The following is a 13604-nucleotide window of genomic DNA, read 5'->3' on the forward strand; positions in this document are numbered from 1 at the left end:
ACAGAAGCATGAGTGTGCTGTGGGAGGGATGAGCAAACAGAGGCAAGGACATGTTGGCTCAAAGCAACTCAACTGACAAGAAACTTTGGAAATTTAAGCTACTGTAAAAGCTCCATATGAATCCTAAATTTTGTGTTTTTAAAGGGTATTTATAATGAACAATTTGTCTTAAACAAAACAAAACAAACAAACAAAAAACTGAAATAGATCTGTGTATTATCTTTGTTGCAACTTTTTAGTTTTTTATGTCTAAACTTTCAGTATTTTGATAAGGGGGTGGGGTTCACGGTGTTAACATAAGTGGCCAAATGATGTGTCCTTTATATGGATGGATGGATGGAGGCGTGTGCTGTCGCGGTGGGAGCGAGCAGAGGAAGGGAGGGCAATCTTGTCCGGACGCTAATAAGAACCAATGGCTGGCGCAAGGTGGCCAGGAGCGCTGAAACGCGACAAAAGACGGTGGACGAAGGAGAGAAGGAAGAAAAAAAAAAGTGTCGGTAGAGGCATTATTGGATGGACAGCAGGGATGAGAGATTCATTGGAGCGTCCAGAAAAACCCCAGAGTCAGGCGGCTATCGGGCTTTAGGTGTGCGTCAGTTTGTGTGTCCAGTCCAGGAGACGGTGTGGGGGAGAGAGAGAGAGACACAGAGGGGGAGAGAGAGAAGCGGTAAGTGAGCAGAAATCCACCAAAACACCTGCGTCAAGACAGGCACCTCTGGAGGATATCTAAAGATGACTCTCAGATCACAGGAGACGTAGTTCCCGCTGATACGCACTGAAATCTTCAAAGAGCCTTTGTATTTCCACATTTTCAGTGACCTAACACATGCCAGACTTCAGCCAATCAGATCGCGCCGTCACCAAAACAGTGAAGCACTTGCTTTGTATTTTAAAACTTTTTTTAAATTAAGGAGAAACACCGGGATATGAAGTAACCTACGTGCCCCGGAACTTTATTAGTCTCTGGGCTAAAATAAATAAATAAAAATAAATAAATATCACCTCTAATGATCAATGATTTGGAATGGACCAAGATCTGACTCTCATTCACTTGCTGTCACACACCTGGAGCTATCACACCTGGGCTATTGCCGCACACATTGCGAGCCACTGACTTCTGGGAGACCCAACCCTCCTCAATGAAGCAGTTCTGGTGGGCCCACCTGGCACAGCTCACCCTGGTTGCTGTGTGGACTTTTATATGGCTGGTCCAGGGATGCGGACCGGGCCCGCGGTACGGCACCCGTCCCAGGCCCAGAAAGCTCACAGCCATGCGCCTCAAGCAGTTTTTCCCCAACTTATCAGAGAACAACCTGGGGGCCAGTGGAAGAGCAGAGGGCAAGATCGCACGCAATTCTGAGCGTTTCAACGAACTTGTGTCCAATTACAACCCAGACATTGTCTTCAAGGACGAGGAGAACACGGGCGCTGACCGCTTCATGACTAAGGTGAGACTAGTGTCGAGCTGGGTTGCATTTTTTTTACAGTGTGATACAGTGATAACAGTCGTTTTCATTGCTTTCCGTGATCGCTGGTGACTGTTGTGCAGTAAGTCCAATAAATGCCCAAAGATGCAGCACCAGATTGACTCAGTGAGGTGATGCACGGACTGACTTCCCTTTTCTGGATAGTCTCGTGTTTGGATGGTTGATCAGCTACATTTCCCTAAACGGACAAACTGCTGTTTGCACCTTCAAAACAAATCATATAATCCCAGTCATTATCTACCTGCACTTGCCAGTCTGTTAATAGATAAAAATGCTCAGCACGGCCTGTGTAAGCTTTAACCAAACCTTACCTCACTTTTTTTTTTAAAGATAAGAAGATAAGGATGTAATTTAACACTACCCTTAAGTGGCTGAGTTTTTCTACAGGAACATTTCCTTTTAATCTTTAACCAAAGTCTTTGTTATTTGAAATAACACACTTCCCATGACAGGTTCTCAGTGTGCCCAGCAGAAGAAAAATCCAGGCAGGGCACTTAAATTCCTGATTGATTTCTAAGGATAGGTAGCCAAATTTACAGTGTCTTGAGAAGACAGTCCACGTCCTCAAAGATTTAAGATCTGGGCCGCTTTAAAGAACTTTCAAACTACCCATTTGGAATGCCACACTTCTGAACGTGAACACAAGCTCCATTCACACTCAGATACTCCACGGTTTTGGATACTATCGTCTTGTGTGATTGTTTAGGATATTAATCTGTGTTCCTTCTCCTCCCGTAGGGTTTGTATGTGAGGGAAATCTGTGGTTGTATACGTGTGCCCTCCTGATACCAGTTTGAATGTGTGTGTATGTGTGCATGTGCCCCCTTTTTTTGCCCAGATGTGAAAGACGTTCTTTGTGCGTCATTTGGAGACTCAGAGGGGTCGCCTATACAAAATTCCCTCCTACTGAAGTAATGGCACCGTCGGAAAAGCGACTATTGTAGTTGTGACAATGAAATGCCTCTCTTCAATGGCATTGCGAGATAAATGTACCCAGTTTGTTTTCTGTCCTTCTCTCTTTTTCTCACTCTTGCTGTCACATTCCCAAGTCCGTGCCCATACATTCTTCCCCTCTGCCCTCTCTTTTTAGTCCCAACCTCAGGCCTCTGCTACGGCGCTTTCTTCTTTCCCAACTTCAGCTCCCATCGTTTGCTGTCACTTCCTCCTTCGCTGTTGATCCATTATGTATTCGAAATGAGCTTTACTGCCATAATTATAGGTTTCAAAACCTGCCACAGCAAAAGTCACAAGCCAGCGCCGTTCAGTAGCTGCATGAGTGTATCACCTCGGATGCTGACGTCATTATTTTTCAGCCTGCTATTTTGCGACAATGCTGACACAGTCTGTAACATTATGGCCCACGGGGGTGTTAGGAGTCACTGTGCACATATTTGATCACATGTCTCAGGGGTGAAACTGAGAAACTCAAGTCTGGAACAATCTGGAAAGGCAGAGAATGGCCTTGATTATTCTGTCACCCTGTTGAAAAGGCCAAGGAATGTGCCAAACTGGCTACAGTAGGGTTTGTTCTTGTACTCTGATTGTTTGAGCAAGGTTGAAATGGCCTTTAGCAGAGGAGAGGAGGAACTGTGTGATGATGCCAACTGACAAACAATCATAACCTGGGAGCTGGAGACAGAGCTGAAATACTGGAATCGTTTTCTGCTGAGGCGCACTGAAATCAGTCTACGCACTTAGGTGTAAAAACCACATTTTTCTTTTTCTGCCTACTGTTAGAGAGTGGTAATATTCATAAGTTTCTGTCTCTTGAACATCTCTTGTGTGCTGATGAGACTGAGTGACTTGTTTTTGGAAAATTAGGAAAAACAACACTGAGTCAAGTCAAGGTTTTTCTTCTGTGTTGCAATTTGTTGTAGGCTGAGATGGGTGCTCATGCTGATAAATTTGTGAATATATTTGCAAGTTTACTGAAGTGCTCCAAAATCAATATCTGCCCTCTTTCTTATTCTGCCCCGTAGCGATGTAAGGAGTGCTTGAACAGGCTGGCTATTGCAGTGATGAACCAGTGGCCAGGGATACGCTTGCGTGTGACAGAGGCCTGGGATGAAGATGGTAACCATCCTCCTGGCTCTCTGCACTATGAAGGCCGGGCTGTGGATATAACCACGTCTGACAGAAGACCTGAAAAGTACGGTCTCCTGGCCCAGCTCGCTGTGGAAGCAGGCTTCGACTGGGTCCACTATGAGTCCAAACATCGTGTCCACTGCTCAGTAAAAGCTGGTAAGTTTAAGAAGGTAGCTGCCATTAAAAGCCGTGCTTGTATTGTTAAATTACTTTACTTCAGTGTGAAATGTATCAGGATATTTAAGTTTATTAAAAAAAAGGGAACACAATTTGTGTTTACTCATTTTGGCTTTGTCTGCTGATCCTTCTGCAGATCATTCTCTTGCTGTGGAAAAAGGTGGCTGTTTCCCAGGCTGGGCCCAGGTAACTGTGGCTGGAGGGATGCAGAAGAGCCTGTCGTCACTCACTCCTGGGGACAGAGTCATGGCCCTATCTGGGACAGGCCAAGTCGTGTATAGCCAAGTCCTCTTGTTTCTCCATCGGGATCAACAAAGCTGGTCTGCTTTTCTGTCTCTGGAGACAGAACATGGACATAGATTGGCCCTTACTCCGAATCACTTGGTCTTTTTAGACCCGCACTGCAGACAAGAAAACAGTAAGTACCAGCCTCAGTTTGCAAGCAGGGTCAGACAAGGAGACTGTGTTCTCATACATACAGCAGAGCAGCAAGTGCATGCATCCCAAATCATCTCAGTTTCACTAACGGAAAGCGTGGGAGTGTATGCACCCTTGACAGACGCTGGAACTTTGTTTGTTGATGGCGTGCTGGCATCCAGCTATGCGCTGGTGGAGGACCACAGGCTCGCGCACTGGGCTTTTGGACCCCTGCGACTTCTCTTCTCATTCAAGCAGCTACTTTGGGGAGAAACAGCAGAAGAGCAGCAGGATACTGACATTCAAAAAAGTTGCACTAAGACTCCAATGCATGTTAGCACTTTGCCTACAAAGGACAAGGCAGGTGTGTATGTGAACAAACAAGTCAACGTGAGTGATGCCCTGAGGATAGAAAGTAGAGAGAAGCACTCCTTGCAGCAGGAGACATCAGAGGTGCACTGGTATGCTAGACTACTCTACAGTTTTGGGTGCGTTCTTTTAGACTCCGAGTCATTTCATCCTTAAGAACCAAAATCTTTGCACACCTAATAAGTGCCATAGCCTACTGCTACGTTTATACAATATGCTAACACTTCCCATTTATTCCTTAAAGGATTGAAAAACACTGGAAATGCTTGCTAGCTTTTACCCCCTATTTTTGTATAATAATCTGCCATAATGTTATACATGCTAACAAATGTATAAGAAACTGAACATAATGAGACACTTTGAGCAAGTTAATATAAAAATGGTAATACCAAAACTGTATCATATTTTTGGTTTGGTTTGGTTTTTTGTATGTATTTTATTTCAGCTATATATGTTAAAAAATACAATAAATAAAAAAAAATGAAATATATATATATATATATATATATATATGTATATATATATATATATTCTAATGAGACAGGAATGAAATCCCTGAAGAATAGAATCTTTATTTTTGTACTTTCTGAATCATAATATATATATAAATATAAATGTTTCATTTTATTATAATATCTACTACATGTGCTGTATGCCCTTGCTTGTTTTCATGTCATAAATCAAATTAAAATTGTACTTTTATGAAACGGCAGGCTACCTTTTCTTTTTAGCTGTGGTGTAGATTGTTTTTGCATGTTAGGTTAATTGAAATTTTTACTTATTAAACAAAAATTAGTTGCTCAGTGTGGAGGGGGAAAAGGGATATGACAAGGAAATGATAGATTCCAGCACTTACAGTCGAGTTAATGTATGTTGTGTAACCCTGTGTGGAAACCCAGGTTAATGAAAAGCCCAGAGTACTTAATATTCCGCCACAGTGTGCAAACACTCTGACTTTATCTCAGTCACAGATCTCTGCTTTTCGAAGCCCACTTTAGGGTTTTGTTTTGTTTTTTATCATCAGGTTTTTTAAAAAATCGTATCGGCATTGCATCATTTTGTTTCACCCTTATCTGCTAATTGTTGCACATTACTTATGCCACTTTCTATTCTGTTACATCCCGCTTGCGCATCCCACCCAAAAATCTAGTCTAGCCTATAAAGTACAATGTGACTTCCTACAAAGACAATAAACATTACTAGTAAACATCTAATTTTTACTGGTTTCAAGTAAACAAATGTTTTAAAGGTTCATAAAAAAGTGTAAGGCTCTGTTGAGGACTAGTCTGAGGTTATACACCCCCCTTGTGGAGGAACTGATATCATCCCACTGAGTTGTATTTGGTACCATCTAAATTAATAAATAGCAAACACTCCTGATCCTCTCTTTAATTTAGCAGGCCTCAATTTGATTCAGAACATTTATTGTAGAGTATTATGAGTTAAAATGTTCATAATAACCTATCAAATAGGAGGACTTTATGCTGTTTTTCCAGCAGACAATATGACAAGGAGAGAGCTCCATACCAGAGTAACAGGAATCTGAAATCAAAACCAGCTCAATATTAATAAGTCAAACCACAAAACAGGTGAAACTCTATGCGATAAAAGTAACTTGAGCTGTTTATTTGAACCATCATCATTACTGTTATATCAGAATATATTCTCATTTTCCAGTTCTGTTGTAAACATCTGTGAAGGTATTCCAGGGGATTATCCTTGAGATACAGGAGGCAGATGGTGGAGAGCATCCGCTTCACCTACCGCCCAATAGGAGAGTCCCGGTGCCCTAATACCACCCTCCCTGTGCATCTATCAGCCAATCAGCAACTATCTTCCAGCCAGTCTCAGCCGCCCCAAAATCTAATCCAATTTTACTAAAGCTGAATGGGGAGTTAACTAATCCTGTCAGGGGGACCAGTAATAACCTATTTTCAAAATGGAAACATGCACTCCCCACAGTCGTGCACTGAAAGAGTCAAACAGAAGTTGAATGAATATTACCATTTGTAAAAGAAACAAGTGTCAGTGAGGACTTTTCATGGCTACAAAATCTAGCGAAGGACATTTTTTGCCAACATTCCTTCCATTTTTTTAATTAGCAAAAGTATTTTTATTTTCGTCAATGCAAATAGCTCTTGTCGACCATGGTAAAAATGGCTTTATTATAGCATACCACAATAATTAGGTGTGTTATGATGACTCCTAAAGAACAATGATAAACTGTAATGTTTTTACAAAGAAACAAAAAAACCCACCAACTCTTATTGGAGTAAAAGGTCACACTCAGAAGACCATTCCTTATTTATATGTGTTCACTCAGCGTAAAATAATTTCAGCAGCCTAATCTAAACCCCGAGGTGTATATATGCCTCTCCACATATGAAATTAATGCATAAATTTACCAGTGCAGGGTCAACTGTGCATCCACCCCCTGCACCAGGTGCATAATGCAATATGTATGATTGTCTTTATTTGTAGATAAGGACCATTAAGAACTCAGATCACTCACATTCACTTCACAATTGTGGAATTATTTTTATTCTTTTTAAAAAAGTTACTTTCAGATGCTTCCTTATTTACAAGGGGTCACCACAGCACATACCTCTAGGTATGATTCCATCACCCCTGTTCTAGCCAACTTACATTGGCTTCCTATCAAATATCGAATCGATTTTAAAATCTTATTGTTTACTTATAGAATCCTAAATAATATGGCAGCTGATTACTTAGCGGATCTCCTCTGTCTGTATAGCCCTAAGACATCACTAAGATCATCGGGTCGACTGCTCTTAGTGCAACCTAGGTCTCGGCTGAAGACCAGAGAAGACCGTGCCTTTGCCATTTCCGCACCCAAATTATGGAATAATCTTCCTCTTGACATTCGTGCATCAGATTCTATTCAGTCTTTTAAATTACGTCTAAAAGCGTACTTGTTTAACCTGGCATTTAAGGCTAATTAGTGTGATTTTCATCTGGCTCTGCATTTATATTATGTAATTATTTTATATCTGTAATTTATATTTTATATTGGGATTTTATCTGTATCATGGTTTTACTTAAAAGCACTTTGGTGTACTTTGGTCTTTAAATGTGCAATACAAATAAATTTGATATGATATGATGATATGATGTGGCAGAGTTTTTACTCCAAATGCCCTTCCCGATGCAGGGATTTCTGTCCTCGGCTACTTAAAAATGTAGAGGTACAAGCAAGGTTCCTACTGTACCTGTAACAGTTGGGCGTTCTGCTCTAAGGCAGAATAAGAGTTAAACAGTAGATGATTAAACCTATGACCTTCTAGTAATCGGACCCACTGCTACCCAACCTAATTTTCTGTAGGTTCGCTGGATCATCTCAATGACTCTCGACCTTTACTTTGTGTTTATACAGCCTCAGGCCCCTGGTGTTTCAGCATGGGCTCAAGAAAGTGTGACACAAGTAGGTCAATGTCTTGATTTAATTAGAGCTACACATATATAATCTTCACAGTTAAAAAATCCCCCAAAATGACAACTTTTTGACAACTTTATAAATAAAAGCTTCCTGCAAACAACGCTTTACTGTCATGCAAGGTTTATCAGATTTTCTTGTAACTTGCCATCAGTCAGTCAGTGTCACAGCAGTTCTCAGGACAGCTTTCTTGAACCTATATTTTCCCGGGTTATCTATACCACTAGTTTTCTCACAGTGATAAGGCAAAGATAAAGAAAGAAAACCACTTTACCCACTGACAGGAACTGGGGTTTGGTCACCTTCCCTGACATTACCATTGCACTTTTTAATCCTATCTGCAAATCAAATTTAAAGTTGCATTACAATGGTAAATATTTTAATGGAAAGGTCATACACTCAATGTGAATGATCAGATAAGAGATTTAAAATGTCTGCTTAAAGGCTGGGCATTTTAACACAATAAATGATTGTTATTCATCCTGGGTTTTTTTGTTTGTTTTTTCTTCTTCCTTGTTTGATTCATCCTTCCTTGAAAGACATTTATCTTGCAGGCACATTGCAAAACAAAACAATGGTGCAACAAATTGCACGATTACACGATTTCAAAACGCGCAACATTACATGACCCGCTAAAAATTTATTTATTTATTTTTTAGATAATCGATTACGACCCATCGGTTTCAGAAGCACCGGGCAATGGCCATCAGAAAAACAGAGGCGGAAAAAATTAATCGTTAAACATAATGAACACATTTGTTAAACCAATTACAAAAATAAATTTGCACCACGACAAATTTAACCTAATTGAACCCACACAGATCGCGGCCCATCATTTAAACAAGCAAACCATTCATCAGCAGGCATATGCACAGCAGCTGTATTCTTACAATCATAACAGTCTAATGAAAAATGGCCTCCCTGGATCCGAAAATCAAAATGACCTAATATCTAATATCCACCATATTTCACTGGTCAGCGCTCACCAGATTAAAATCTTATGTGGTAAAAACTATTAGCCTCGCACAAGGATGTTCGCCGATTTACTCAAGGTTTAAAAAGTTTAGTAGAAACTAGTAGCAAATATAATTTCTGCCTCTTGGTTTGCATGAATTAATTTTTTGACGTAGTTGTTATTAGCTGGCACGGCTAGCAGCAGTTAGCCACTTGGCAGAACAGCCGTTTGAGGACGCGAAGTGAAGAAGAGATGCTAGTGACCCACACAAGGGTACCCATGCAAAGTTGACTCGCAAATTTAGGTAGATGAAAAGTCTGCGGTCGACTGACACCAGACACCAAAAAATGTACTTTTGGTTGCTTGTCAACAAAGTTCGGCGCTGTAATTTTCGCATACACTGTTGTGGTGGAAACTTGCAATAGCTTTTCACGACCTCGCGAGCGAGATTCCAGAGCAGAGCAAAAGCTAGCTGATGTTAGCCGTCCCAGCTAAAACCCAGAAGCAAGGAAAAGTAGTTAGTTTCGATTCGCTGTATGAAGCCGGGGAATCTTTACTAGACTTGTCTCTGTGGCTAACAGTTCCCCGGTAGCGTACGACCACATTCGACACAAAAGCTCAAGTTGCCTGTTAGCTAATGGCATTATCCATCTAGCTAGCAGCATCGCTCAGCCTGCCTTCCGCCGACGTGCACTTCCCCCCACTCTGACTCCAGCCGGCTAGCCGTAGCGTTAGTCCGGTACATAAAATGAAGCGACCATCAGCATTTTGGGACGCTGCGTGGCTCTGTGGATTTTGCTGATACATGAGGAGACGATATTGTTTTTGTGAGGTGAGCTGCTTTGATTATGGCTCCTTTAAACCTGTTACCTAAAGACACGCCAACCCTGACCTTAGACCGGGTGTTAGCTCTACAGTCGGTAGTGTTTAGCTGTTAGCTTCGAGTGGATGGGGGCTGTGTAGTTGCTGGAAAACTAGCAATGTTACCTGGGAGCTAACTTTAGGTTGAAATATGTTGCACATCGACTGTTTCCGCGCCATTATACGCAGTGTAGCAGTTGAACATTTTTAAAGGTATGTCCATGTTTGAAGGATTTTGTGTATTTTATGTAGTTTTGTCTCTTTCCAAGACTTTGCAGCTACGTCACTGTTGGTAGTTTTTAGCTTTTCCGTTTCAGCCTGCCGCCAGTGACATGGACATGGCAATTTTCTGGACAGAACCAACCCTTTGAAGTCGATGTTTACATTGAGAAATAGTGCTTAGCGCTGCAGTTGTTCAATTGTAAAATATCAGTAGCTTTTCTGTTATTATTTACAGTGACTGCAACAAATCGTTGTCGCTATTTGTAAAGAGTATAAACTGAAAGCAAACAGCTCTACCCTTAAAGTTAATTTGTAACGTTAACACTTTTAACGTCAACTTCGCTAGCCAGGATGTTAAGACGTTAAAGCACTCGTCGTGTTATTACTTTTGCTTTGCGTGTTATTAACTGTATTATTGAGATAAAACATATATGGTATCCACATGAACTGAGATATGAGGCCAGTTAGATTTGGAAGATCTAGTTTGTTGTCAAGAAGAGAGCGCGTTTCTGGTGCCATCGAGTGTGTTTAATACGGACATGCAACGTTAACGTTTCATTTCGTGCAGTAGCTCAGTTGCATTTTCCAGCTAGCAGCGTCTGTGTAATCTGCTAATGATGCACCACCAGGCAATATGATAGTACTTTTAATCGCGTTGAAATTGTTTGGGAGTCTTTCGTTTTTTGTTCCCACTAATAGGAAAGACATGCAAAACAACCCTGGGTAATTTTGACAAGGATTGAAATACTTTTGATACTTTGTGCTGTATTAAATGCGTTAAATTCGGCTTGTAATAACTGATGCTTTTGTGCATGAACCACCAGAAAAGCCCAATCGTCCTCGGGCTGGGATCCGCTTCCAGCTGCCCCAGTGAAAACGAAAAGGAAACATTACGAAATGTGTATGACAGCGTTAAGCCACAGGAAGGCTTTTTCCTCAAGTATGATGGCACAATTTTGATTTTGTAACTCCTGAAAAAACGCTCTTCTGTGTTTGATTTGTACTTTAAAGCCATCGTCCCGTTATTTACCAGCATCGCACTGATGTCGATTGTGCGGGTGTCTTTTTCGGTTTCGCGATCATACTTATAAATCCTAGCGAAGCTGTAATATAGCAAAAACATAAGGGCTGTAATGCGAATTGAAGTTGTCCGACCTCGTTTAAAATGCCTGTTAAGAGCTTTAAACGTTACACTCATGTGAATGCGTCCTTTGATTAGCTATGTGGGTAAAATATGGTGAGGCCCTCGTTGTTTGTTTTACAGTATTTTTGTTAATGGCGTGAACCTCGCAGCGGAACTATGATGCTAGCGACGAGGTTCTGCACGAAAGGAGCCCCGCTGCAACAGGAAGCTCCACACACGGAAGTTGTATGTTCTTTGTGTATCCCGATTTATGGTTGTTTTATTTAGCAAAACACCATTTTAGTTTTAACATTTCGCGCTTTTCCACCAAAACTGCTTGACCGATTTGGATTATGAATTGCTGGGTAATAACTTGAGTTGTTAAAACGTTGTGGGATTGATCGTGCTCTTATAACCTTAACGCTGTTTTCACGAGTTTGCGAAAAAAGCTCGATTGTACTGGGATAAATACAAGGAAATTATCTTAAAAAAAAGAGGGGGGGAAAGAAACAGCAGGCATTATTTATTAGTTGTGTTGTTGGCTTTTATGTAAAAGTGGGTTTGGATGCGTAGAGTGTGCATTTTGTGGTTAAGATGGCTTTTTATGTTTAATATGTTGGATTATGAACATTTGGGGTTTTCTGTCTCAGCAATTGAGAAACTGGAGATCACTTTACTGTTCAGTTTTGTATAGGAGAAAATAAGGAAAATCTTTCAGGTTTTGTTTCATTTTTATTTTCTCTACATTATGTGATGATGATGACATTAGCATTTTAAAATACTATGCCCATTTTAATATTTTTCTTTTTTTAAATTTACAGTATTGTGGAATTACCATAATAATTAGTATGACAATGATTTGCAAACTGGTGCTAGTTTACATTTTTAAATTGCAGATCTCTGTCAGGGAGGTCAAAATCAGTACGGGGGATGGACGAGCAGAAATCAAACTGCGAAGAGAATGACTCTGAACCAACAGGTAATGTTTTCTTTGCTTCCCGTACTCTCTTCTGCACCTTTATAAAGATAATGGTGTGCTTTTGCCTTGTAAGCTGTGGCTACCATTGTGAATAAGGGAGCAGGTGAAAGTAGCTATTTGTGTGTTTCATGCAATTATTCCTAAGATTTAAAAAAAAAAAAAATGCGTTAAACATGTTTTTTCCTTTTGTCTAGCTGATGACAATGCCACTGCAAAGCAGCTTGTCTCTTCTGACGGGGAGTCTAAGGCCATTCCTGCTGCGGAGGAGTCGAGTGCTAATGCAGCCTCTTCTAGCACATCTGTGTAAGCCCTTTGTTATATAATAAAACCTACTGTGCTTCTTGCTTTATCCAAAGAAGGTGCTTTCAACAATTTCTCACCTGTGTACAGAGAGAGCGTTCGAGCCTGTGCGCTTTGTAACTGTGTGGAGCGGAGTCTGCATGGACAGCGGGAACTGAGGCACTTTGGACCATTTTCTGAGCGGCCAACCCTCCAGCCATCAGCTTCCCCACTGCCACAGCCTGGAAATGATGACCTGTCTTCCATTGGATTTCCTGATTCGCCTTGTCTGACAGCACTCCTTGATGACTCAGGTTAAAGTCAAAACAAATATATATGTGTGTGTGTGTGTACATATATGTAAATACTATATTTAATTTGTGTTAGAGCTATTTGAAACATATTAGGTTCTATCTACTAGAGCACACTGATGTAGAACAGAGGTTTGGTTAGATATTTTACTAATGTTGGGCTTTATTATAAACAGGAGGATGTTGGGTTCATCACTGGTGTGCAGTGTGGTCAGAGGGAGTAAAGCAGACAGAGGATGAAGAGTTGGAGAACGTGGATAAAGCTGTTATCTCAGGGACACAGCGGGTAAGTGTAGTTTGATTAACCTGGATTATATGTACTCGATGAAAATATAAAAACAAACTTGATACCCGTGGTTTGCTTCAGAATTGCGAATACTGCAAAAGGCTGGGTGCAACCATTCGATGCCATGCTGAGGGCTGTTTGCGGTTCTACCACTTTCCCTGCTCAGCAGCCAGTGGATCTTTCCAGTCTATGAAACAGCTGGTCCTCCTCTGTCCAGAGCACATAGATAAGGCAGAGGAGTTGGGTAAGTGAAACAGAAACCTTTGTCAGAATTGTAATGACTTTCTTACACAGTGTCAGACTAGGACTTTACACACATATGATGTCCTGCTGCCAATCAAACAGCAAAAAAGTAGAAAAGCAACATATTGTTTGGCTTGGATATCTGTTATGCTCCATGTATATCTGGCTCATCATCTGTGGATTGGGAGTTTAACAAGACTTAAAGAGCTCTTTATTGTTTAAAATGTCAGCTATCTGTATAACTTAAAAGTAGACAAAAAGAAATTAACTTGTCTTTCTTAAAAAGCTGAAACCTTGCTAAAATTTAAACAAAATATGAGAGTTAAGTGCTCGTTTCCTACCTTGTTGAGTCTCAT

At 40.8% G+C, this 13604-nt stretch overlaps 2 protein-coding genes across 4 annotated transcripts in view; both read left to right on the forward strand.

The window, feature by feature from the left end:
- Positions 1-340: 340 nt before the first annotated feature.
- On the forward strand, positions 341-5207 carry dhh (desert hedgehog signaling molecule). The gene is made up of 3 exons (XM_031746951.2): positions 341-1448; positions 3467-3728; positions 3886-5207. Exons 1-3 carry the CDS (start codon positions 1140-1142, stop codon positions 4689-4691), a joined length of 1377 nt encoding a protein of 458 aa, XP_031602811.1. The 5' UTR covers positions 341-1139; the 3' UTR covers positions 4692-5207.
- A 2947-nt stretch (positions 5208-8154) lies between these two features.
- kmt2d (lysine (K)-specific methyltransferase 2D) overlaps positions 8155-13604 on the forward strand; it is a 30493-nt gene continuing 25043 nt past the window's right edge. For 2 of the 3 annotated variants that reach the window (XM_039604625.1, XM_039604627.1), the window contains exons 1-6: positions 8155-9776; positions 12047-12129; positions 12324-12432; positions 12520-12722; positions 12896-13005; positions 13087-13249. In XM_039604625.1, the coding sequence (XP_039460559.1) occupies positions 12081-12129; positions 12324-12432; positions 12520-12722; positions 12896-13005; positions 13087-13249 (634 nt within the window). In that variant the 5' untranslated portion in view covers positions 8155-9776; positions 12047-12080. Of the gene's footprint in view, positions 9777-11456; positions 11516-12046; positions 12130-12323; positions 12433-12519; positions 12723-12895; positions 13006-13086; positions 13250-13604 lie in introns of those variants that run through there. The other variant, XM_039604626.1, reaches the window with a different exon arrangement.

The sequence above is a fragment of the Oreochromis aureus genome, linkage group 20 (genome assembly GCF_013358895.1).
Source record: "Oreochromis aureus strain Israel breed Guangdong linkage group 20, ZZ_aureus, whole genome shotgun sequence".
Classification (NCBI taxonomy): Eukaryota; Metazoa; Chordata; class Actinopteri; order Cichliformes; family Cichlidae; genus Oreochromis; species Oreochromis aureus.